Source organism: Neophocaena asiaeorientalis, unplaced genomic scaffold, assembly GCF_003031525.2.
Source record: "Neophocaena asiaeorientalis asiaeorientalis breed wild unplaced genomic scaffold, Neophocaena_asiaeorientalis_V1.1 scaffold294, whole genome shotgun sequence".
NCBI lineage: Eukaryota > Metazoa > Chordata > Mammalia > Artiodactyla > Phocoenidae > Neophocaena > Neophocaena asiaeorientalis.
Window position 1 is genome coordinate 3,819,624 of NW_020173945.1, and position 24,094 is coordinate 3,843,717.

The following is a 24,094-nucleotide window of genomic DNA, read 5'->3' on the forward strand; positions in this document are numbered from 1 at the left end:
ATAGAAGATCTAGATATTTAGGTGGTCAGGGCGGAAGAATTGCATCTGCGCTTGAAGCTCAGAGCTCTTCTTTTCTGGCTCCTGGCAGCATAGTTCCTGTTCGTACCTGGTAACATTTTTATAGTTTTGTTTGTTTTTGGAATGTCCCTCATGCTTGGGGATAAATGTACTCTTCAGAGAAAAGATGGAAATGTAATTTGGTGATAGAGGAAAAGAAAAGAAACGAACTTAGAAGAAAAAAATCCCCACATCAACTCACAAAACAAGAAACAATACTAGAAAGTAAAATGAAACAAAACAAAGCAAAAATCTAAAGACTGGCTGAAATACCACCAGAGTCTTCTGTGAAGTTAGAGGGATGATTTGAAAAACTGGGCCAGGTCAGAGTTGCCCAGTTGACTTGTGGAGGTCCCCCTCAGCCTGCCCCCACTGTGACATGGTGGCTTGTAGGCAGAGGGGACCATGGACCCTTTTTTTTTTAATTTTAGTTTTTACTTTTTAAATGAATTTTGCTGAGGTATAAAATTACAAACAATAAAATGTACTAACTTGAACTGTAGAGCGTAATAAGTTTTGCAGAATGGATACACATCCCTGTGTAACCACAATCCCAGTAAACATCTTTCCAGCATTCCCAAAGTTCCCTTCTTCCCCTTTGCAGTCAATTCCTTACCCCCTGCTACCCACCCAAAATTGCTTTCTGATTTCTCTTACCATAAATTAGTTGTGTCAGTTCTTGAATTTCATATAAATGGAATCATATTATGTATTCTTATTCTCTGGCTTCTTTCATGTAACATGTTTTTAAATTCATATGTATTGTTGTGGGTAAACAGTATTGGTTGTATGAATATGACCTAATTATTTATTTACCTATTGATGGGCACTTGAATTCTTTCCAGCTTTTGGCTGTGATGGGTAAGACTGCTCTTAGCATTCTCATACCATCCAAAGTTGTTTGGAATATTTTCTTATTAGTCTACTGATGTCTGTGGGATCTGCACTCATGTCCCTGTTTTCATTCCTGATGTTGATTTATTTGGATCTTCTATTTTTTTCCTTGATCATGTTAGCTTGAGGTTTATCCAGTTGATCTCTTACAAAGAGCAAGCTTTTGTTTTTCTCAGTTGTTTATCCATTTTATTGGTTTCTGCTCTTTTCTTTATTATTTCCTTCCTTATACCTTGGGTTTAATTTGCTTTTCTTTTTCTGCTTTCCTAAGGTGGAAACGTAGATTGATTTAAAAAAATTTTTTTAAGCAATGTTGATTGAGCTATAAGTTACATTATTTTCGTCAGCGTAATGCTTCTGAGTTTCATCTATGTGGTATTTCGTATCTTTATTGGTGGGCTGTATTCTATTGTATGGGTTCTATTTGTAACAGGTTATAACAGGCTATTGATGAACCTTTGTGTTATTTCCACTTCTGGGCTATTGTGAATAAAGCTCCTGTAAACCTTTGTGGGCAGGTCTTCGTCTGCCAACGTTTTTTATTTCTCCTGGCAGTGCAATTACTAGGTTATGTGATAAGAGTAAGTTTAACTGCATAAAACACTGCCATGCTCTTTTCCAAAATGAAAGTACTGTTTTGCATTCCTGCTAGCAATGAATGAGAATTCCAGTTACCCTACATTCTTGCCAATAGCTAGCATTATCAGTCTTTTCAATTTTAGCCATTCTGTTAGGTATGTGTCTCATTGTGACTTTAATTTGCATTTCCCTAGTGACTAAAGATGTTGGGCATCATTTCCCAAGCTTGTTTACTCTCTGTATATCTCCTTTGTTCAAGTGTCTATTCAAATAATTTTACCCATTTAAAAATTGTATTGCTTGTCTCATTACTGAGTTGTAAGTTTTATATACCTGGTATAAGTTCTTTATTAGCTATGTGGGAGTTTGTTTTTTAATTTTATTTATTTTTGTCTGCGTTGGGTCTTCGTTGCTGTGCGTGGGCTTTCTCTAGTTGCGGTGAGCACGGGCTACTCTTCAGTGTGGTGCGCGGGCTTCTCATTGTGGTGACTTGTTGCGGAGCACAGGCTCTAGGCGTGCAGGCTCAGTAGTTGTGGCACACGGGCTTAGTTGCTCCGTGGCATGTGGGATCTTGCCCAACCAGGGATCGAACCTGTGTCCCCTGCATTGACAGGCGGATTCTTAACCACTGTGCCACCAGGGAAGTGGGTTTTTTAATGGTTAATAACATCCTTTTTATTGTTGTTACATATATTAAAAATTCTGATTAGGGAATTCTATAGCTACATTGTAAATCTTGTATATTTATGTGTATATTCACGTAAGTATGTTTTTAAATGTGTTGGTTATTAGATTTGTCATGTTTTCTTAATTTTAACATTTAATTTATAAAAACTCCCTAACTGATGAGCACGATAATAAAAGTGCGCCTTACACTGAGTCATGAAATTTAAATTGTTTTATCTGTTATCCCCATTATGTTTGGTTCTTAGTTATCCTAAGCTTTGTTTCAGAGCTTTGGAGTTATAGAAGGAAAAATTTCTTAGTGTGAAATAAAGTAAGAGTCCCAGTTTCTGAGCAAAGAAATACGGTTAGTAAGCCGGAAACACAGGTTTGGTTCCACACATGAACATTTGGAACAACATTTAAATAATCATGGACGTGTTAAAAGATGCGGAAATGGGTCAGAGCACTGAAGCAGGCCTTTGGCTTGACCCCCACCCCAGTCTCACAGTAGCGTGTGTGTAGCTTACCGTTAATGTGTCACGGTTTCGACACAATGTGTGCTCTCAGCCCTGGCGCTTTCTAGGGTGATTTCAGCTTTATGGGGATACCCATCATGAGGGACAGACTTTTCCCTGATGGAGTCTTTTCTTTCAAATCATCCTGGAAATGCAGGTGGCAGTTCTCCCCCCTTCATATTTAATAGATATGTGGTGATTGCTCTTGAGACAGTCGGTTATCTGCCTTCACATCAGCTAACTTTTGTTAGGGAAACATTCACTGCTCTTCTCCTTGCCGCTTGCAAGAACTGTGTTGATGCAATATGTCTCTGCTTACTGCTGAGTAGGTGACATGTTGTCCGATATATACTGTTGCACTGAGTTCTGCCCTCTGCCTCGCACGTAAGACTGAGGCAGATTCTCTCTTGGGATGCTCAGGTTTCTAGGAGTGGGTGTGAAATTAAATGTCTGGCGTACTGTTTCAGAAGCCATTCATTACCATGGTTAAGTATATATTCTGATGGTTACCAGTAAAAATGTGTATAATTATATAAAATATTTTTAAATGACGCGCTGTTTAAATGTTGAGCTTTTTGGCATTGTAAAAATCGCCAGCGCCCCTTCATTTTCCTGGACCACCTGATGGTGCCTTTTATGTAGCAGGACTTACCTTTATCTTTTTTAAAAATCATGTGTAGTGAGGTATAATTTACAGACAGTAGAGCCACTGTTCTTAGGTGTAATGTTCTCTACATTTTGACAGACACATACAGTTGTGTAGACACCAACACAATCAAGATACACATAAAATGTTTCCATCAGCTCAAAAGTTGGGCCCCTTTGTAGTCAGTTTCCTCTCCCCACCCCCAGCCCCTGGCAATCATTGATCTGATTTCTGCCCTGTTGCTTTACCTCTTCCAGAATGTCATATAAATGGCCCCAGCCAGTATGTAGCATTTTGTCCATGGCTTCTTTCACCGAGCACAGTGCTCGTGAGAGTCATCCATGTTGTTGCATGTGTTATTGTTTCCGTTGGCCATCAGTGACTTTGAAGGTGGAGGAAGGAATACAGGCGGCTGCTTAAAGCTGGAAAGTGAAGGAAATGGATTTTTCCTAGAGCCACCAGAAAGAAATGCAGCCCTGCCAACTCTTATGTTAGCCCAGTGAGATTCGTTTTGGACAAATGACCTACGAAAGACAGTAAGTTTTTATTGTTTAAGCGGCTGCGTTTGTGGTAATTTATTACAGCAACGAGTACAAAACTGATACAGTGCTTTTCGTGTCCTAAGAAATGCAAAGATTTCCTTTTTTTTTTTTTTTAAGGAGTTTTTTATAGCTTTAGGTTTTAAAGTTAGGTCTGTGAGCCATTTTGAGTTAATTTTTGCATATGGTGCAAGATGAGGCTCTAGTTTCTTTCCTTCCCCTCCCCTCCTTACTCTTCCTGGGATGAATGGGGAAGTGTTCCCTTCTGTTTCCTGGAAGAGTTTCATGTAGAATTACTATTAATTCTTTATTAAATGATAGAATTCGCCAGTAAAGCCACCTAGGTCTAGTATTTTATTGTTTTGTTTTTGGGGTAAGAGTTTAAGTACTGTATGAATAAAATTTCTTAAATAGATAGGGTTTAACTTGGGCTTCTTATTTTTGAGTGAGCTTTGGTGATTTGTATGTTTCAAAGAATTTGTTCATACCATCGACATTTTCACATTTATTGGTATAAGGTTGCTCTTAACATCTTCTGAACCTTTTAAGTTCTGTAGAGTCTGTGTTGATAATCCCCTCTTTAATTCCTGCCATTGAAAATGTCCGTTTTCTATATTCTTGATCAGGTTAGCTAGAGGTTAGCAATTTTACTGGTCTCTGCAAGGAACCAGTTTTCGGTTTCATTGATTTTCCTCTAATATATTTTTTGTTTTCTCATATTTGCTCGTTTTCAGTTTAGTTTGCTCGTCTTTCTTTAGTTCTGAAGGAGGAAGCTTAGACTAATATTGCTATACTTCCATTTCCCCATCCAAACCTTTATCATATAGTCTCATTTACTGTACATTTGTTATAACCCACAATACGTTGTTACTATTTTCGTTTTAGATAATTATATTTTCTTCATATATTTATCAACATATTTACCACTAAACAGCGTTCATTCCTTTTTGTAGATCTGAGGTCCCATCTGTTATTTTTCTTCTGCCTGAAGAACGTCCTTGGATTTCTTTTTTGTAGTGCAGATTTGCTGAATGTTGAATTCTTAAGTTGACAATTTCAGCATTTTAAGGATATCATTCTACTGCCTTCTGACATTTTTTTTTCATATAAGAAGTTAGTGGTGGGCTTCCCTGGTGGCACAGTGGTTGAGAGTCTGCCTGCTGATGCAGGGGACACGGGTTCGTGCCCCGGTCCGGGAAGATCCCACATGCCGCGGAGCAGCTGGGCCTGTGAGCCATGGCCACTGAGCCTGCGCTCCGCAACCGAGAAGCCACAGCACTGAGAGGCCCATGTACGGCAAAAAAAAAAAAAAAGAAGTTAGTGGTGATTCTTTGTTTCATTTTATGTGATGTGCATTTTATTCTCTGGCTATTTTTAATGTTCTCTCTTTGTCACAGTTTTTAGCAGTTTTATTATGATGTGGTTTTCTTTCTGTTTATCTCACTTGGGGTTTATTGACCTTTTTGGACCTGTGAGTTACAGTTTTCATCAAATTTAGAAATAACTGACTGGGGCTTCCCTGGTGGCACAGTGGTTGAGAGTCCACCTCCTGATGCAGGGGACACGGGTTCGTGCCTCGGTTCGAGAAGATCCCACATGCCATGGAGCAGCTGGGCCCGTGAGCCATGGCCGCTGAGCCTGCGCGTCCGGAGCCTGTGCTCCACAACAGTGAGAGGCCCGCGTACGGAAAAAAAAAAAAAAAAAAAAAAGGAAAGAAAAAAAGAAAACATATATAGAAATAACTGACCAACATTTCTTTCAATATTTTATCTATAACCCCTTTATGGGACTCCAGTTAGATATACGAATGTTAATATCTCTTACCTAGGGACTTCCCTGGTGGTCCAGTGGTAAAGAATCCACCTTCCAATGCAGGGAAGCGGGTTCGCTCCCTGGTCCGGGAACTAAGATCCCACATGCTGCGAGGCATCTAAGCCCCCATACCACAACTACTGAGCTCAAGCACTTCAACTAGAGAGCCTGTGTGCCACAAACTACAGAGCCCACGCGCTCTGGAGCCCGTGTGATCTTACCTGTATATTCCCTATACATATAAACTAGACTTCCATTGGGGTCAGAAGGTTTTGTTCACTTTTCTCTCTGTGCCTCACTGTGGATCGTTTCTATTTCTGCTGAGTTTTGTTTGTTTTGTTTTTGGCCACACTGCACGGCTTGTGGAATCTTAGTTCCCTGACCAGGGATTGAACCTGTGCTCTTGGCAGTGAGAGCGCCGAGTGCTAACCACGGGACGCCAGGCAAATCCCTGCAGCACTTGATTGACTCTGAGGCTCATCCAGTGAAGTGTTCGTTTCAGATATTATGTTTTTTAGCTCTTGATATTCTGTTTATTACATCTAAAATGTCTTCTCCATTTCTTTCCTCATGTTCACGGTTTCCCCTGAATCTCAGCACCCCTCTCTCACAGCTGACTCGGGGTCTGTCTGCAGCTCTGCCCAGCCTGGCTCCTCCTCTGCTCCCAGCGGCCTTCCTCTCTCTGCTCCCCTCGCGCCCCCCCACCCCCACTCTGTCTCCTTTCCCTTGACCCGCTCATCCCCAGGTCCCTGTGACACCGCCTGATGTGAAGCGGCCTGCCAGCTGTGGAGCAGCTGGTACTCAGTCCATGTGCCTCAGTGGCTCCTTTAAAGCAGCCGCAGTGTGGCGGACTGGGTACGTGAGCAGAGCTTCCGGCGGCTGCGCGTGGTCCACGCTCCACGTGTCAGCGTGCTTGTTGCTGTGCTGCTGGCGGTGCTTGTCTTCAGGTCTTCCGTAACGCCCGCCCCACAGGCTCCCCTGGCTAGCTCAGCCCACGTTGGCTCTCCCACTTCAGTGAGCCCGCTGCACGGGCGCTCAGTGTCGCTCAGCTTGGCGCCGCAGTTTTCTTTTGCTATATTTTCACCTGAGTGTGGGCAAGCCAGGCCTGTGAGCCAAAGCCCACCCCGGGCCAGTTGTGCAGCCCTCGAGCCGAGAATGGTTTCTACATTTTTAAAGGGCTATTTAAAGAGATAAAAAATAAAACAAAACAGTACATGACAGAGACCTGTAGCCCAGAGCCCCAAGTACGTAGCGTCTGGCCCTTTTCAGAGAGTTTGCTGACCCCTGATCTACAAGGTTATCTTGGCAGGGATTGTGTTTTTCCTGCCCTTAAGTTTAAATTGCATGGAGTGTAATTTCCAGTGTGCTGTAAATATTGACATTTAAAGGGGAAAGTATTATTTTACTCTTTAAAATGTTTCCAGTAGAATCTAAATACCATGGCTACACCCACCATCATGCATTAAAAAAATACATATGTATATGAACAGGCTCCACTGTAATGGTTGGAAGGTGTTCGTGGCTGCTTTTTCTCCTTGCACTCATACATGTTTATTTCACTTGCCTCACAGCATTTTGTCCTAATACAAACATTCCTCTGCCTGTAAGAATTTCTTCACCCTGTCGTACTGCTTTGTAACTATGTATTTATATTTATTTAAGAAGTTCCAACCACTGTGAGACTCCTGCGCGTTGAGCATTTCCTTTTCAGCGATTGTTACAGCTGTTGTTTGTACCAGCTCCTGGCTCCTGGTTTTCTTCTGTTGCTGCCACTGCCCCTCCTGTCCCGTCTCCTGACCCAAGTCGGGGATGCCTCAAGGCTTTGTACTGTCCTTGGACCTCCATAGTCAGGCCCTTGGGGACCCTGCCAGCTCATGAAATCTGGATGCTCTTATACACAGCTCCCAAACCTCACATGCAGCCCTGACCTCTCCCCTACACTCCAGAAAGATCTGCCCAGAAAGATCTGCCAGCTGCCGATCAGTGTCTCCGCTTGGTTGTTGACATGAAATCTCAAATCCGACGTTGGACTTGGCGTACCTGTGCCCTCTGCAGTCTTTTTATCTTCGAGGTGACGGCTCTGCCCTTCTCCATTGCAGGGTCAAACAGCGCAGCGCTTCGACTCCTTTCTTCCCCACCCCACCCCTAATCTGCCAGCAAATCCTGGTGTTGCTACCCTCACAGTATCTCTGCTCCAGCTGCTCCTACCCCGCTCCTAACCAGCATGATGTTTCTGTGGTCCTGCCCCTCCTCTGCTCAGGCCCCTCTTGTGGCTCCCTGCCTTGCTGAATAAAAGCCAGTGCACTTAGCAGTGGCCTGCGAGGCCAGGGCTGCTACCTCCGCAGCCACAGCTTCCCCTTCCCCTGCCTCACCTTCTGGCCTCTGCATGTGCCCTGACTGCATCAGGCGCTCTCATGGGCCTCTCACCACACTTCCATACCTGGAGTGTTCTTCTCCCGGATACCCTCCGTTTTCCAGCCTTCACTCTCAGACCTCCCTATTTAAAATTGCAGCTCCTCCCACCTCCTGGCCCCTCAGCTCTTTTTCACTTTCTGTTATATGATTAACTTACTTTGTTTCTTCCCACTAGAATGTAAGCTTCATGAGGGCAGGAGGGTCTCTTGCTGGTGGTGCTTAGAACAGTGCCTGACACATAGTAGCATTCATCAAATGTTTTTTGGATAAATAGTGATGGTTACTAAACAGAATAGCATTTCATCGGAAATGTATCTGAGAACGAGAGGCTACTCTTAGCATTCTTCTGATTTAGTTGATGTGCTTGTGAACGATGTTACTTAATGCCAGAAAGAAGGGGGCAATATCAGTTTTATTCCTTCCTTTTGTCTTTGTAGGTATAGACCCTGAGAACTGCTTGTTCATATAAATAAGTAGGCAGGCACGGAAGGTGTTTGTTGTCACTACATCTTTGTGTCCCTGGACTTCAAAGTTAGGGGCCAAAATTCATACAAGGTATTTTACTATGGTCTTTCAGCTGATTACTAGATTAGGTTCCTTCTTCTATTTTGTTGAAAGCAAAGAGTTGGGAACCACCTGGTTGGAAATGGCTTTACAAACCCAGTCGTTAGAATCCCTTGTGTCGCATTTTCCGAGGTACGCACCAAAACCACTCTCCTAAGACCTGCCAACCGACCACTAATCATACCCATTATTCTTCACTTGACGGCCTCTCATGTTACCTGAAATATTCAGAAAGCATTGAGAAAATTGTGATATTAATTTCATCTTACCCCTACCAATATAATATTAAAAACTTAGGGTTTACAAAAACTCGTGGCTGCAGATTTAGCTCAGTGTATCAGAAATTTCTGCCGTGTGCATCAGTAGGCAGGACCAGTTCTAACTGCCAAGACTCTCTCTTTGGCGAAGCCTCTAAATTAAGATGTGTCTCCAACAGCTACCTTACTTCCGAGTTTAATCCCTAGTGGGGAGGTGAGGTGTGGGGCTGGCACCACACGGGGGGAGGCACGGGCCTCTTGCTTCTTGGCACCCTCTTTGCTTGCTTCTCATGGGGGTGAGGCATTCTTTTCCAGTAGTCCCATGATTGACATTACTAAATGAAATCTAATCATCCCTGCCATCAGGCTCCACGTGTGTCTAACTTCAAGACATTCCAACTTGAACTGGGACATCTTATCTTTAACGCCATGCTTTGCCATTTACAGAAATGGATGTAAGATAGGGAAAGGCACAACCCTGCATAGTGCCTCGATTCAAGGAGCTTTACCGTGACCAGTGCATCACACCTGGGCGCAGTGCATCATAGGGAGAGGCTAGATGAGCAGTAGGCCTTCTTTACAAGTGGGAGGAAGACAGTGAAAGGGGAGGTGGGAAGGGGCAGCTGGCATGACTCCTTGGCCTCACAAGTACTGTTGGGCAGATTGATTTCATGACAGGGCACTCATGGACACTGGCCATCTAGAAGTGGATTCTGTTAAAGCTGTCAGTGCCCACATACCCCGTGGACAGTGTGTCCTCCCCGCAGTACCCGTACCCTGGCTGGAAGACACTAGCGTACGGTTCCTGGCGGGAAGGAGGGAGTAGGCTCCAGGGCACAGAGGGCTCCCTGTGTAACACAGCGAGATAAGGCAAGTTCTAACTGCGGGACAGACATAAATGTTGACACAATCTCAACGCCCTTAAAGAAGAAAAATGGTTTTTTAGTGGTGGCTGGTTTGAGACCAACAACTTCCTATTAAATGTTCATTTTATGTAAAAAGCTGATAAAATGTAATATTGCTGATTTGTTCACGATGATAATATTTTAGAGGAAGTTGAACATTCGTTTTAAAGATGGTGGTAATTTTATCAAATTGTGAAGTTCAGAGTAATTTAACTCCCGTGGGGGGCATTCGTGCTGGAGCGCCCTCTGTTGGCAGCCACACCAGCAGCGCTTGCAACTCAGCCGAGCCCACCGCCGGCGGACTCCAGGAGAGGCAGAGAGGTGGGCGGCGCAGCGAGGGAGTTGGGACTGAGCTGTGGGGTCTGCAGACCTGGGGCGGCGGGGGGGACACGGCGGTGCCGCTCTGACCCTGGACATTCTTCTGCGTACCCTCCAGCCCCTTTCCAGAGGGCCTGCTCTGTTCTGAAGGCTGTACCAAGCGCTCAGCCAGCCAGCCCACGGGTGCTGACCGGGCACAGTCGCTGAGACGGTGATTTTGTCTGGCTGGTTCACTGCCGTGTCCCCGGCCAGGGTCTGGAGCAGGGCCTGGCAGGGGGTCCATGCTCAGTCAGTGTTTGCCGAGTGACTGGAAGCCACGTGCCGGGCACCGGGGAAAAGCAGTCAGCACAAGCCTGCCTCCCCCGTGGAGCTGATTCTCGTGGGGAGACCAGCGGCACACAGGTGACCGAGCGCTGAAGCAAGGTGGTCACCTGTCATTGAGGGGAGGCACTGGGTGCCGCGGGCCGGGACCGAGGGGCTGAGCGCAGGGAGGGGCCAGTCTCCCAGGGGAGGCCTCCCTTTTCCCGAGGGCGCGTGGCCAGTGAGGAGGAGAGCGCTGCAGGCGCCAGTCAGTGTGGGCTGACTTGTAACCGTCAGGTCAGGGGCGAGGCTGGTGAGGTAACAAAGGAGCCCTGCAGTCCTCTTTTTCAACTCTTAATTCTCTGTATTTGCCATATGTTAACATAGTGTTTGCCTTTTGTTTCCTTTTTTTTTTTTAATTTAAAGGATTTTTTTGTTTTGTTTTGTGTTTTTTGATAGATGAGGGTTACTACCAGGGTGGAAAATTTCAGTTTGAAACTGAAGTTCCTGATGCGTACAACATGGTGGTGAGTAGCCCGCGCTTGAGCCGCTGTTCCCCCTTCTTGTGGCGGGTGGCCGTCACAGGGCCCGGCAGTCCCCCCGCGTTGTGTCCGAGTGCAGCCCACCCAGTCCTGGGACTGAGCATGAAATGGCTGACACTTGAGTGGTTAATGCCCCTCATCCGCATTCTTGAGAGTTTTAGCGGAGAGATTCCCTTTCTCAACAAGTGTTTGCGAGTACTGTGTGCCAGTATGTGCTGGGGTGCAGCTCTGCCGAGGTTGGAATTACCGCCCCGAGGCTGGCACCTTTAAAGGGGGCTGCTTGGGTATTTCATGCAAATCTTGTTAGATTCTGGCACTGGAGAAAAGAGCATTTTATTTTAAACTGTAGTTTTGTTTATGGTATTAACAGCACAATTCCAGAAGTGTATAAAATGTGCGTTTTAGAATTTTGGAAAAGAATAAAGACCTGTAGTTTCAAATTATGAGTGATTTACACCCCTAGCTACATGTTGATCCCTCCAGGACCCTCCCAGTAATAACCGTGCCAAGTGCTGTCATCTGTCTTTGCTTGTAAGGAACATGCCGACCCATTAGGAAGGTGAGAGAAAGTGTAGAAAGTTATCATAAAATGATAAAAGTGGTAAGTAGCAGACAGTGATATTGGTTAATAATAGGAAAATGCTTTAGAGGAATTCAGAGAAGGAAGAGAGAGGGTCACTTCTGGAAAGTGGTCGGGGCCAGTTAAGCTTCTGAGGAGAACTAGAATTGGAGTCGTCCTGCCTCGGGTTGGCTCATGCACAACTGGACGGGTGTTCTAGGTGACGAGGACGTCTCTGCAGCTGTGTCAGCGGGTATGGAAATGAGAACTGGCAACCTGTGTACAGGTCAAGTTGACCAGGTCTACTTGAATGAAGAATCAGGGTTGGGGAATAGTGGAGAGGTGAGAAAACTCAGATTTGGGGTTTTGGGGGCATTTTCACTGTGGCTGTGAGAAATCATTGAAGGTTCGGAACAGCACCGCACACCCCTGAGTCGGGCGCCGGAGTGGGCGTGGTACGCGGGCCCTCTCCATCCCTGAGCTGCCGAGGTTGGCACGTGGCCAGCTCTGCCGATGTGATATACATCTTTCCCCCCCACCGTGATGTTCCTCAGCCTTCTCTGGCCTGTCGACTAGGAAAGAAAAATCTGATGGTAAAGTTCAGTCTCCTGTTAAGCTGAGGCTGTGGGAATCGGGCACAGCGTGTGTCCCGTTGCTTTCCCTGCGGTAACTGCTCCCTCCTTTTCTGACAGGGGGAATCACCTGCTCCCCGCGACCTCGGCCCTTCTCCACCGCCCAAGTCTAGTTCAGTGGCTGTAACACTTGTTTGTTTAAAGCCAAACTTTTATCTATGGAAATTGATCTTTACTGGGCTACTGTATTAAAAGTTCTTTTGGAAATGTAATTTATGAGGATGGAAGAGTTAGCAGTCCAAGAAAAACAAAAAATAAATTTAATTTTTAAGTGAAGACAGGAAAATATGCATTTCAGGTCATTGTCAAGCCAGCCAGCCAGCCACCCGCTGAGACTTCCCCTATTTCCCTGATCACCAACAGGGGAACCTGGCCTGACGGAGCACTGCACTCCCTCAGGTGAGAGCAGTTTGAGAACTTGGTTTAAGTGCACACATATTAAGGATTTGGGGCTGTTTTGATGGTTTCTGGAAACAGCCCGACGTGCGGTACTTAAAACTCTAGACTCTCTAACCTTCTGGACATTTGCCATATCCGTGGGTTACTCATCTAGAGAATGTTAAAATTAAAGGGCGGTGAGTTTGTGACAGTCTTCAGAAAAGCAGTGAATTTGGCGGGGCTGAGAACCGTAGTTCGGGTACATTGGCATCATTTAGTGGCAGAGTGTCTTTTTCCAAGTGTGAGGAGAGAGCAAAACCTCAGAAACGTCAAGGAAGGAACAGAGTTTTGTTGAGGGCTTCTGTGTGTCAGGTGCTTCCACTCAGTTTTACCTTATGTCACTCTCCAGTAGTTCTCTCGGTGACGTTAATGTTCATATCTTTCCCATCAGGAAGTTAGGGCTCAGAAAGGTAAAGTTAAGAACTTGTTGGCTTTGCCGGTCTCGGTGGCTCAACTGCCAAGGCTGATTCTTGTCCAGAGCTGCCCGGCTTCCTAATGTGTGCCCTTCCCACCGCGCCTGGTGGCCGCTTGGTAGTGAGGAAATGTTTGTCATACTCGCCGTTTAAGAAGCAGAGAAGTAGGAAATGAAATAAACAGAGGATAGAAAGCCACTGAGCCTCCAAGACACTTTTCCTGTATTAACTGGTGGCGTATAAAGACCTTACATCTCTATGTTTTAGTTTCTGTCTCCTTTGGAAAATTTCTAAATGATGGGCTAGTCCTGTTTCATCAGGAAGGAGACCCACGTTCTCCAGCCAGGAAGCCCTGAGAGGCCAGGCCCTCGGGGCTGTATCCAGACGCCACCCTGCTGCCGTGAGGGCCTCTCTGCCTCTCATCCCGGCAGAGGTGGCGCAGCTGCCTTACCAGCAGGCCAGTGAGGGTCACAAGCTCACGCAGGGCGCGCAGGGCTGCCCTGCCTCCAGGGTGCGTGAGGTAAAGTTCTTCAGTGATACAGAGGTAGTTGTGTTCACCTTTTCTGCGGTTAAGCTTTATCTACAGAATTCTTCTTAGCGTCTTTCTTCACTAGACCATCTGCTCCCTGAAGGAAGAGTCTGGAGGTGTCTCAGTCTCCCTGTATTTCCAGTGCTGGGCGTGCTCTCTGCCCCCCAACAAGTTTATGGTGTTGCAGATTAAAGCAGCATATGAAAATACATAGGTTACAGGCAAATGGGTAGAGATTATGAGGGCAGACTTGAAGGAATTCATGTTTCATCTGGATGAGGAGATACAGCCAGTTTTTAGCAAGTCAGCCTGAAAGGGCTTTGTGGAGCTTTCTCAGGATTCATTTGCTCTAATGCCATAATTTACATGATTTCTGTACTTCCTAAGGAATTTGTTTTTAACCCCTAACACTTATAGTTCCTATAATTAAGGTCAGTTACTAAGGTTGTGAATGAAAACCTTTTAAGCAGTAAAGTAGATCATTATTTTAGAATAAACTTTTTTAGAACAGAAAGAATACACCCGTTTGGTGCCCCCTCACCCCTCACCCCCCTCCGCCCCAGCAGCTGAAAGGCAGATTTCCTCGGGATCTTTGTCCTTTTTTCCCTGAACTTTATCTCACAGTGTCCAGCTGCCTCGTAATCTCTCTCAGTCCTAGAAATAGGCTGCAGTGATTGACTGACGTTTAATGAGCCCCTAAAACGCGCTGGATTCTGTGTTAGGCACTGTAGGCTGGAGATGAGAGTCGAGCGGCCTTTGAAGAAGCTCAGTCTCTGGACACAGAAACAGTGACGAACCAATGTGATGGGGATGCCCGGAGGAGGCCTGAGTGCAGATGGCAGCTTGGCTGTGATGTCCCAGGCCTCACGATGCTCCCATGGCACTTTGCAGTGAGTGGTCAGAGGAAACCGTGTGCCTGAAGCAGGAGAAAGGAATGCGGCTTTTCTCTCCCCCTGGAAGTGAGGTTATGTGATGCAACCAAATCGAGTAATGTGACCGTGACCAGCCCTGAAAGGGGTCAGGAAGGGCTGCCCTGCCACGTTTCCAGAAGGAGGAGAACCGGAGGTACCACAAGTAACACTTGAATACCCAGTCACCCCTCTTCTTTTTATGTAATTTATTGTACTCTGTGGAAAATTGAGAAAATACCACTCTGCAAAAATAGAATATTAATCACCTGTTATCTCTCCATCCAGAGATGATCACCGTTAGCTTTTTGATGTATGTTACGCACAACATACAATCATATGTACGAGTGGGATCACGCTACACGTAGCTTGGTGACTTGGGTTCTTTTTAACATTATAGTATAGGACATGTGTCATCGTATCGTGAGAACATATGTTATCATGTCACTTAATATATAATTACATCATCATTAGTAAGAACACTTAATTGTATGATGTATCATGGTTTTCAACTAATCCTTTATAGTTGATCACTGGCTGACCAATATTTTGATTATGTGAACCAGACTTTATGTAAGGGGCAAAATAGTAAATATTTTAGGCCTTGTGGACCATATGTGGTCTCTGTCGTATATTCTTTTTTTAAAACAACTTTTTAAAACTGTAAAGGCCATGCTTAGATTATAGACCATGTGAAAACAGGCCTGGCCTTATTTGGTCCATGGGCTGTAGTTTACTGACCCTGGAATAAGCAGTGCTGTGATACATGTCCTAGACAGCAGCTTGTGCATGCCTGCCGCTGTCTTTGGATAAATTCTTAGAAGTGGAGTTACAGGTACTGAGTAACTGATGCTAATTTTAAGGCTTTTTATCAGTACTATCCAGTTACCCTCCAGAGAGTTTTTCCAGTTGACATCCCCACCATCAGTGTTTGAAAATTCCCTTTTTCCTAAACCCTTACCAACATGGGATATTTTCATTATTTTTTTTCTTTTTGCTATTTTGGGAGGAAATAAGTGGTATCTAAATGTCATTTGAATTTTCATTTCTTAAATAAGTAGGATGCTAAATTTTTTTCCTACTTATTAGCTCTTTATGTCTTTTATGAACTGTTGTTATGTGCTTAGCCCTCTTTTTCCTGAGGTTTTTTTTTTTATTATAAGAGTTCTTATATAGAAATTATATGAAACTTTTTCTTAGTTTACTTAGCTGTGCTGTAAACATTTTCCTGTTTTTCATTTTTTTTGTTCTATAAAAGTTTGTGTTTTTTTTTTCACCACTGTAGTCAAATCTACTTTTCCTTCTTGAATTTTTCATGTTGTGAAATGCTTAAAACAGGCCTTCAGACCCCAAGATAACTCATCCACGTTTTCTTCTAGTCCTCTTAGAGTTCTGTGTCGTTTATGTGGAATAAAGCTCTAAGTGAATATCTAACTGTACTTTTCCGAATGGTTAGCCAGTTGTCCACTGAAGAATCCCTGCTTCCCCATTGATTTGCACTGCAGTCTTTGTCGTATACTAAACCCTTAGCTGTGTGATGGGATGGCTGGTCATGCCACCACTGAGGTAGGAGGTGGAGCTGGTATTTCTTGGTCTTGCTTTGGGGGCGGTAAGGGTCTACAAGATTGGTTCAGTTTAGAAAGTGTGTGTCAGAATCCAGGACCACAGTTCTGGTGCAGAGGTTTGCTCTCTTTGTGGGGGACCGTTGTTACGAGGGCCATTGGCCCGGGGGGCGGCTGCACCAACATCTAACTGTGGACGGTGTGAAGGGAAAAGGAGGAGAGGGGCAAGTGCAGTCGGACCCTGGAAGCCGCGTGGACACTCGGCGGGGTGACTGTGTGTTGGGGCCTCAGAGGAGGGAGGGGGTGAGCCTTCAGTCCCTTCAGATCCTGAGTTGGTGATGCGCTCTACCCAGTAGGTTACCTGCGTTCAGTGTTCATTAGAGAGATTTACCAATATGTACAGCGCCAATGACGCCGACCTTCCCTCTTCAGCCTGAAGGCCCTGCTGAAAGTGCAGGCTGCGCTAGCGTTCCTTCTGTCGAATGCATTCCTGTTTACTTGCAGGAAAGCAGATGAGCGTATTCAGTTGATTTCAGCTCACTCTGAACCTAAATTCTGTAATCCTCAGACGCCTCCATCTGCATGGTTGGATTAATCATTTTGGGGAGTCTAGGTGACATGACATATTTGACATTCTGATGTCATGGTGTTTTGAAATCAGGAAGAAAACTTATGAGGGTACTGAAAATATGTTTGTTTTATACAAATAAGAAGCTGAAACTATTAGAGTACTAGAAATAGTACAGGAGAAGATCTGGATGGTGAAAGATTTTCTACATTGGTATCAAAGATAAAAATTTGATGACGAAGGTTTCGTATCTGTGAGATGACTGTCAAGCTCCTCAAAGCAAGGCCACCTCGCGGTGGAACTGGGCCTGGGGAAGAGGCGCACCCGCTGCAGGTGGGTGGGCTCGCGGCCTCTCTGGAGGCGAGGGCACTTGGCACTGAGTGCGCAGCCTGCTCTCTGGCAGCCCCTCCCCTTCCTGGCCTTCATCTTGGGGAAATATCTCATGGATGCGAATGAAGACAGCGTTGATCCAGCAGGTTTGTAGTGGAAGTGGGAAGCAACCTAAACGTCCAATAATAGGGAACTGGCTTGTTAAATACTAGTGTTTGTACCGTGGAATGCACAAAAGCCCAAAGTCATCTGAAATGGTGACAAAAATAAACGTGGAAAAGAAATACATAGCACATTTCCCTACTTCTGTGAAGAAAAATGAATGTGCGTCACACGCACCTGTGTGTCACCTAGAACAGAGGCTCCAAAATGTGCATCAGGTGTTACTAGAGATTATTTCTGGGGAGAGTTTTATATTCTCTATATCTGTAGGTGTGCAGATAGCTTTCCTTTTTGTTGTTTTCTTAGGTGAGTATGGATTGCTTTTAAAACAGAGTAATAGTAAAAGAACAGTTTTATGCAAACATGCTTCACCCTGAGTACTGCTGATGTGCCTCATTCCCATGTACTTGTGTTCGTTCTCTCCTCCTTTAAGTATAAAGTGGGCTAGGACTTGCACCTAGAATAAAGTAAATGACAACAGCGCCTTCAGAGACACCCACAGAGGGGGCCAGCGCCGCCGTGAGGGGCAGTATTTCAGCCGTAGCTCAGCTACGTAGCGTCAAGGAGGCCGCGGGCTCCCATAGGCGGTGGGGCCTGGAGGGTGCAGAGCTCCTCCCCGGAGGGCACCGTGGCCCCTCCTGCACAGCCTAGGCCCAGGCAGGGTCAGAGGATGCAGAAGCCCAGCCGCCGGCACCAGCCGCCGGCAGCCCCGGGGCCTGTAGAGGGGTCCGGTTAGGAGTGCGGGCAGCCTTTACCCGTGAGAGTGGCACGGTGCATGCAGTGTGCAAACACTGCTGCGGGGGTGACGGAGCCGGTGCCTGCTGAGCCATGTGAGTGGTGAGACAAGGCCCTGGGCGGGGTACGTGGAAGGCTCTGGAGAGCCTGTGATCTCTTCCTTCTGTGTTGCAGCCTCCTAAAGTGAGATGCCTGACCAGGATCTGGCACCCCAATATCACAGAGACAGGCGAGATATGTCTCAGGTGAGTTTATCTGCGTTCCCGTCTTTCGTCTTGTGAGCACCGTGTGTGAGTGATGGGCTTTCTACATGGTGTCTCCCCCGACAGGGGATCTTGAGGCCGGGCCAATGTTAGGGAGGCTTCTGGCTGCACTCTGCGGTCCACCCAGGTGCCCCCCTCGAGGGCCCTTACCCTTTTCCCTCCATCTGGCTGATTTCAGCTAAGAGGGGAGGATATGAGTAAGGGAATGCAGGATGGGGGATGTGGATGGGAGGCTTCAGAAGACCCAGGCACTTGTAGTTAAATGTCCTCTTGCCCAAATCGTCTTGATGCGCATGGGAGCGCTTTCGTAGCAGGATAAGCTTTCCCAGTCGTGCCTGGGTCCCCACCCTTCCAACGGCAGATGCTCAGGGGTCAGTGACTTCCTGCCGCCTAAGCTTGCTGGTCACTAACGTAGAGAACTGGAGGAGTTGCGCAGAGTGTTGGTTGTTGTCGTTTTTAAGTAAATTTAGCTTGTGGGCTTTATTTTTCTGCGTCTTGCGCTTTCTCTGGTAGAGCAGTGAGGTTAACTTGTAGGGGCTCTGGTGCTGGACCTCCAGGCCAAGCCCCAGCCCCACCACTGCCAGCTTAGGGACTGCGGGGACCTGGAGGGCAGGCAGACAGGGTTTCTCCGGTGTGTCCTTTGCTTTCTTACTGTGAGCTAGTCCCTCCTCAGGCCCTGCCTCTGTATCCTGTCCTTTTACCCTCTTCTCCCCACACGTGCACTGTGACCGCTGCTCCCTGCGAGGACAACCATTAGGATTCATCTCCCCATTTTATTTTGTATGTGGAGCCCCCTTTTCTTTGATATCAGCTTCATTTTTTAATAGCTAGTTAACGGGAATTCCCTGGTGGTCCAGTGGTTAGGTCTCCATGCTCTCACTGCCAAGGACCCAGGTTCAGTCCCTGGTTGGGGAACCACGATCCCGCCCAAAAAAAAAAAAAAAAAAAAGCTAGTTAAAAATACACTTTATAAGTCAGTCATCCTCCCTTTTAAGTATCTGTATTGAAACTTTAAAAATCTATGATCTTCAGGTCCAGATTGTAAGTGGTTTCTGGTCCGGCCTTGTCTCCCCAGGCTTTTTACCTGTGCCCACTCTCCTGGGGGCTCCCCACACTCCACTTCCTGTCACGTCCCCTTCTCCGGTCAGAATTAGGTCCAGAGAGGGCATTTCTCTACTCACTTTTGCAGTCTTCTGAGAAAACAGATTATTAGCAAAGTATAATAGGAATTTAACAGATGGTTAAATGTAAATTTGGTTAAATTTGTAGTTAAATTTGGTTAAATTTGTAGCCTGCTACAAAAAACAGAAACTTTAAAGGAAAATCATTGGTAGGTTTAGCCACATTAAAATTAAAAATACAAAAAAAAAAAAATTAAAAATACAAAAGCACAAAATTGAAAGAGAAAAGATCAGCAAGATTACATCCTTTGTATGTAAACAGTCCTTTCAATCAATATGAAAACGATGGGACATATCCACCAGAAAAATGAGCATTGCCTACAAGTAGGTGATTCATAGAAGGAGAAACACAGCGGGTGGTGAGCGTCTGCTTGATGCTCAGTCTCCTTGGTGATCAGAGGACACGTGGAAGCAAGGGGACGCCACTCACCACTTCTCAGACTGGCAGATACAAAAGCAAAGTGTGTGTGAGAACAGGCTCCCTCGTTCCACTGGAGAGTGCATGTACCTGTACACCTTTCGTTGGTCCTTCAGCCATAAGGCCTACATTTAACTTGTATATACCCTCGGACCTGTCAGCTGCACCTCTGGGAATTTAACTGAGGGAAGTAATGTGCCAGGTTTATGTACAAAGACTACCTCTTTGTGAAAAACTAGACAGTGTCCAGCGATGGTTTTGGACACAGCCGACTCATGGCATCTCCTGAATAAAGGAAATGACGTGCCTGGCGCTCCATGGGGCGTGGTCTAGTCACAGGGCTGCTTTTTGCTTCTCTTAGTGAGACTTGCCCTGCTCCCACCAAGGGCCCACACCCTGCCCTTGGCTCAGGGCCAGCAGTGCTATGTCTGTGGGATTGGAGGGACCAGGGCCATGAACCCGGCGGTTGTACTTCAGATTTTTGTTCTCCTAGAACCTGAGTTTCCAGTGTAGTCCCTGGGGCATCCTCTGTCCCCTGTGCCTGTACCCTCTCTGATGGCCACATGGCTGTCACCTGAGCTCCCTCGGGACTGCCATCTGCTCAGGCTGGGCCTGAACCTCCGTGGTGTCACCCTGCCCAGATCTGTGGCCCCCAGACATGGGCATACCTGGCCTCCAGGGGCAGAGTCCTGCTCTGTCTGTGCTTGTTGACAGGGAAGCTCAGAGGGCGCTGACTGGTCGCCCAGTCTGCCCGCCTGCCTTCCATCAGCTAATGTTGGTTGAGCCCAGACACAGTGGGGAGCAGTTTGCGATCTCTGCTTTATGGGGTCTGCCAGCTGGTGGGGAGACAGGCACTAAACAAGTAAACAAGGGTATAGCTGAAATTGCAATAAGGTCTATAAATGAAAAGGATAAGCTAGATCAGAAATAATTCTTTCCCCTGTCTTAGTAAAGAAGTCTCTCGTTGGATCATATAAACCACCAGGATTGGGCAGTTGGTTCCCCAAAAGTTATTCAAAAGTTGTAGAGATTTTATCTCAACAACTCACCGATACCTCTGCAGGGTGGAAGGACGTGCCCCGGGAAGATGGGATTAGGGTGCATGATGGGAGTTTTCTTTTTGGTGCTCGAAGTAAGCTGTAGGTTAGTTTTATTTATTCTAACTGATCTTCATGGGCAATTAAGATTATGGCATTGATTCAAATTCTGAATATTTGTTTTCTCCTGATCGTCATTGATTTTTGTGAATTTGAACGTGTTCTGACTTTCCAGTATGACCTGGAAAGCCTCACACTGACGTGTTAGCTTAGGAGCTGTTAGGTTCAGGTGAAAGCAACAGTGTGATAATTCAACAATGCCGAGCTCCTTTTTTCACCAGAAGGAAACTAGGCAGTAAGTGGTAATTTTTCAAAGTATGGAATGGTTATTTATATGAGAGTATATGCTGTGCGTTTGCAGTTGATAGAACAGTCATGAAAATGACTCTTAGGTCAGCTCACATCACGTACCCCTGGAGCCCACGTGACCTTCCCTGAGCGTGGTCCTCCCACCCCCGGGTGAGCACCTTCCAGAATTTTGTGTTAATCTGCTTTTATTTTTTAAACAGCTATTAAAATCATGTGCTAGGTGCTCACGTGGGTGTGAGTCTACAGCTCCATTTGGGGGCGCGTGCCCTGGGGCGGGTGCTGCCCTGCGCCTTGGTTTCTCCTCTGTAGCATGGGACCCCTCCTCTTTGGTCTTGGGGCACTGGGTGAGTGTTGGGTCCTGCTGACACACAAACAGGAAGCTCCGCTGTCATTGTTGTCACCGTCCTTTTCCGAATGTTAAATTGACAGATGCGCTCTGTATGTTCTGATTTAATCATGCTTTTCCCCTGCTGAGTGTACAATACATAAAAATAACACTCGCGATTAGACTGGAGGACCCATACAGGCGTGAGGCAGAGAAGGCCTTCTGTAGCGACACAGGAAACTGTGGAGCCACAGAGGAGAGATGGACTGCATGAGACGTGCACCTCCGTTCCGACAGAAATCACGCTGAGCAGCTCGCGGGACTGGAGCCTGCTCCCTGCTGACCGCTGTGCCTTTCTGTGTCTGTTTCAGTTTACTGAGAGAACATTCGATTGACGGCACCGGCTGGGCCCCCACGAGGACACTGAAGGTAGAGTGTCCTTTGCCCACACCTACCCGGATGCCCCTCCATCGGCAGCCAGCCTCCTGTAAGGACAGCGATGTCCACGCTGTCCCATCTGCATGGGTGGACGGGCCCACGCTGCCCACCTGCCACCGCCCGCCTGGGGCTGCTGGCCAGGCGCTGGCCCTGCTCAGCTCCTCTGCCCCCACTTCTCTTCAGTTGGGGGTGGGGATCAGGGTGTCGGGTCATCTCCTCTCCCCTCTGCCCTTTGCCGTTTACGGTTTGTGCTTCGGTGGTTTACTGTTTCTACCCTCGTCTTGCTATTCGCCCCAGTCTTTGATAGTTGTCTCCCCCTTTAAGCAGTGGAGACTCGCCAGGCGTGGGTAGAGACGGAGGAAGGAAAGGCTGGATGTTCTGTGTCTGCTCTGAGTTACACTGGACAGAGGAGGGGTGGCAGGGTGCAGCCAGGTGTGCTGCACAGGGGCCCCTCTGCTGGGGCAGGGGGTGGAAAGGGGAGCCACAGGGACTAAATAAGTGGCCCCAGTTGCTTCTCCAACATGGCCTGAGTGGGTTTCAGGGGTGCGTGTCGTGGGTACCCACGTGAGGCCACCGGCTGTGCTTCGCCTCAGGGCTTTTCCATGGTGCTGTCCGTAGGCGCCTGCGGTTTCTTCCCATGCCTGACCTTTTATCAGAAGGAGTCAGGACTTCTGGCCAGTGTTCACCTAGTAGTAAGCAGCTACCTGACTTTTGCCATCTTCTTTGACTGAGTAGTGAACTGGTCCCACACGGTCGTAGCCTCTGCCTGTCTGCTGAGGGATCGATCCTGCCCAGAAGAGCGATCGCCTGGGACTGGGTTTAGGGGCAGCCGTGTTCCCAGCCTGCACTTCAGCACAAAGGCGTGGTCTTCTGAGCCAGTCACCGTCTTCCCTGGTGACCATCCTGCTGCTCTGACACTGATGGTCCCACCTTTCAACTTGAAAGGGCCGTGGGCGTCCAGTCAGCCTGTTTGTGAAGCTCTGACAGCCGTGTGGCATATCACACGTGCCGTCTCCCTGCCTCTGTCTCTCGTAACGTTTTTCCACACATTTCCACTTCGGCTCAGTCAGGCATGGATTATAAACGCTGTCCCACCTAAAACCACTCGTAGGTCTCAGTCTGTGCCAAGTGCACAGAAAGCGAGCGATGGCTGGTAACAGAGCTGCTGCGCTGGGTGCTGTCCCCCAGGTTGCAAGGGGGAGCCCAAGATTAACTTTCTAGGCCCTACCTTTTTTTTTTTTTTTTTTTTTTTGGGGAGCACAGGATCCGCGGCATGTGGGATCTTCCCAGACCGGGGCACGAACCCGCATCCCCTGCGTCGGCAGGCGGACTCTCAACCACTGCGCCACCAGGGAAGCCCTAGGCCCTACCCTTTAAAATAACTCCTGCAGAAAACTAACCTCCTCCACGATATGCTGACTTAACTGGTTCATCTCTTAGAGACCATCCCCACCTGAAACTTGTTTTTGTCTTTCTCTCTCATTTCAGGATGTTGTTTGGGGATTAAACTCTTTGTTTACTGTAAGTATGTTGACCAGAATCCCAAGTTTTTCTTGATTCCTCTGCCTCCTGGTTTTAAAGATCGCATCAAGGATAACATGAGGGGATCAAAACCAGCGGTGTGGGCGCACTAAAGCCCCCTTTTCTTTGGCACTTTTGTGAATCAGAGGAGCAGTGAGACAAGAACTGAGGGGGCTTTGGAGCGACACTCTGGGAGGTCCTGGGGCCGGGAGGGGCGGGAGCAGAGCGTCCCCACTTCCGCCCTGCTGTCATGGCTGCCTCGCTCCCGGGGACCGGCGTGAGCCAGTTCCGCTCGCTGTGGTCTCCTCCACGCAGGCCCCTCTGGGAGCACCTGGCCCACCTCACACCGTCCGCTCTCACCGGCAGCCAGTCCACAGCTTCCTTCGCTCCCAGGGGCCCGGTTTGGGAGAAGGAGTGTGTAGTCACCAACCTTTAGGCTTTTCACAAACCCAGAACCTTAGAATTATTCTCTTAATCAGTGAAGTTTGCTGTCCTCAGAGAACAGCACCTCTCAGGCAGGGGCTGGAGGGCGGGAAGAGGCGTAGGAGAAGGGGAAAGGGGGAAAGCTGGTATTTGGAGTTTTATATAGTATTATTTGTTCCTTTGAGTTTTGGCTTTTTGATCATAAAGAAGCTTTGAAAGAAATAATCTTCAGGGATCTGTCTCTGGGCAAAAAAAAAAAAAAAAAAAAAAAAAT

The 24,094-nt window shown here is 46.9% G+C and overlaps 1 protein-coding gene across 2 annotated transcripts in view; it reads left to right on the plus strand.

Annotated features, from left to right (window-relative positions):
- The window catches only part of UBE2F (ubiquitin conjugating enzyme E2 F (putative)), a 51,339-nt gene that overhangs the window by 21,535 nt on the left and 5,710 nt on the right, over positions 1-24,094 (plus strand). For both annotated transcript variants that reach the window (XM_024752762.1, XM_024752763.1), the window contains exons 5-8: positions 10,927-10,994; positions 18,020-18,090; positions 21,810-21,867; positions 23,365-23,397. In XM_024752762.1, the coding sequence (XP_024608530.1) occupies positions 10,927-10,994; positions 18,020-18,090; positions 21,810-21,867; positions 23,365-23,397 (230 nt within the window). The remainder of the gene's footprint in view (positions 1-10,926; positions 10,995-18,019; positions 18,091-21,809; positions 21,868-23,364; positions 23,398-24,094) is intronic.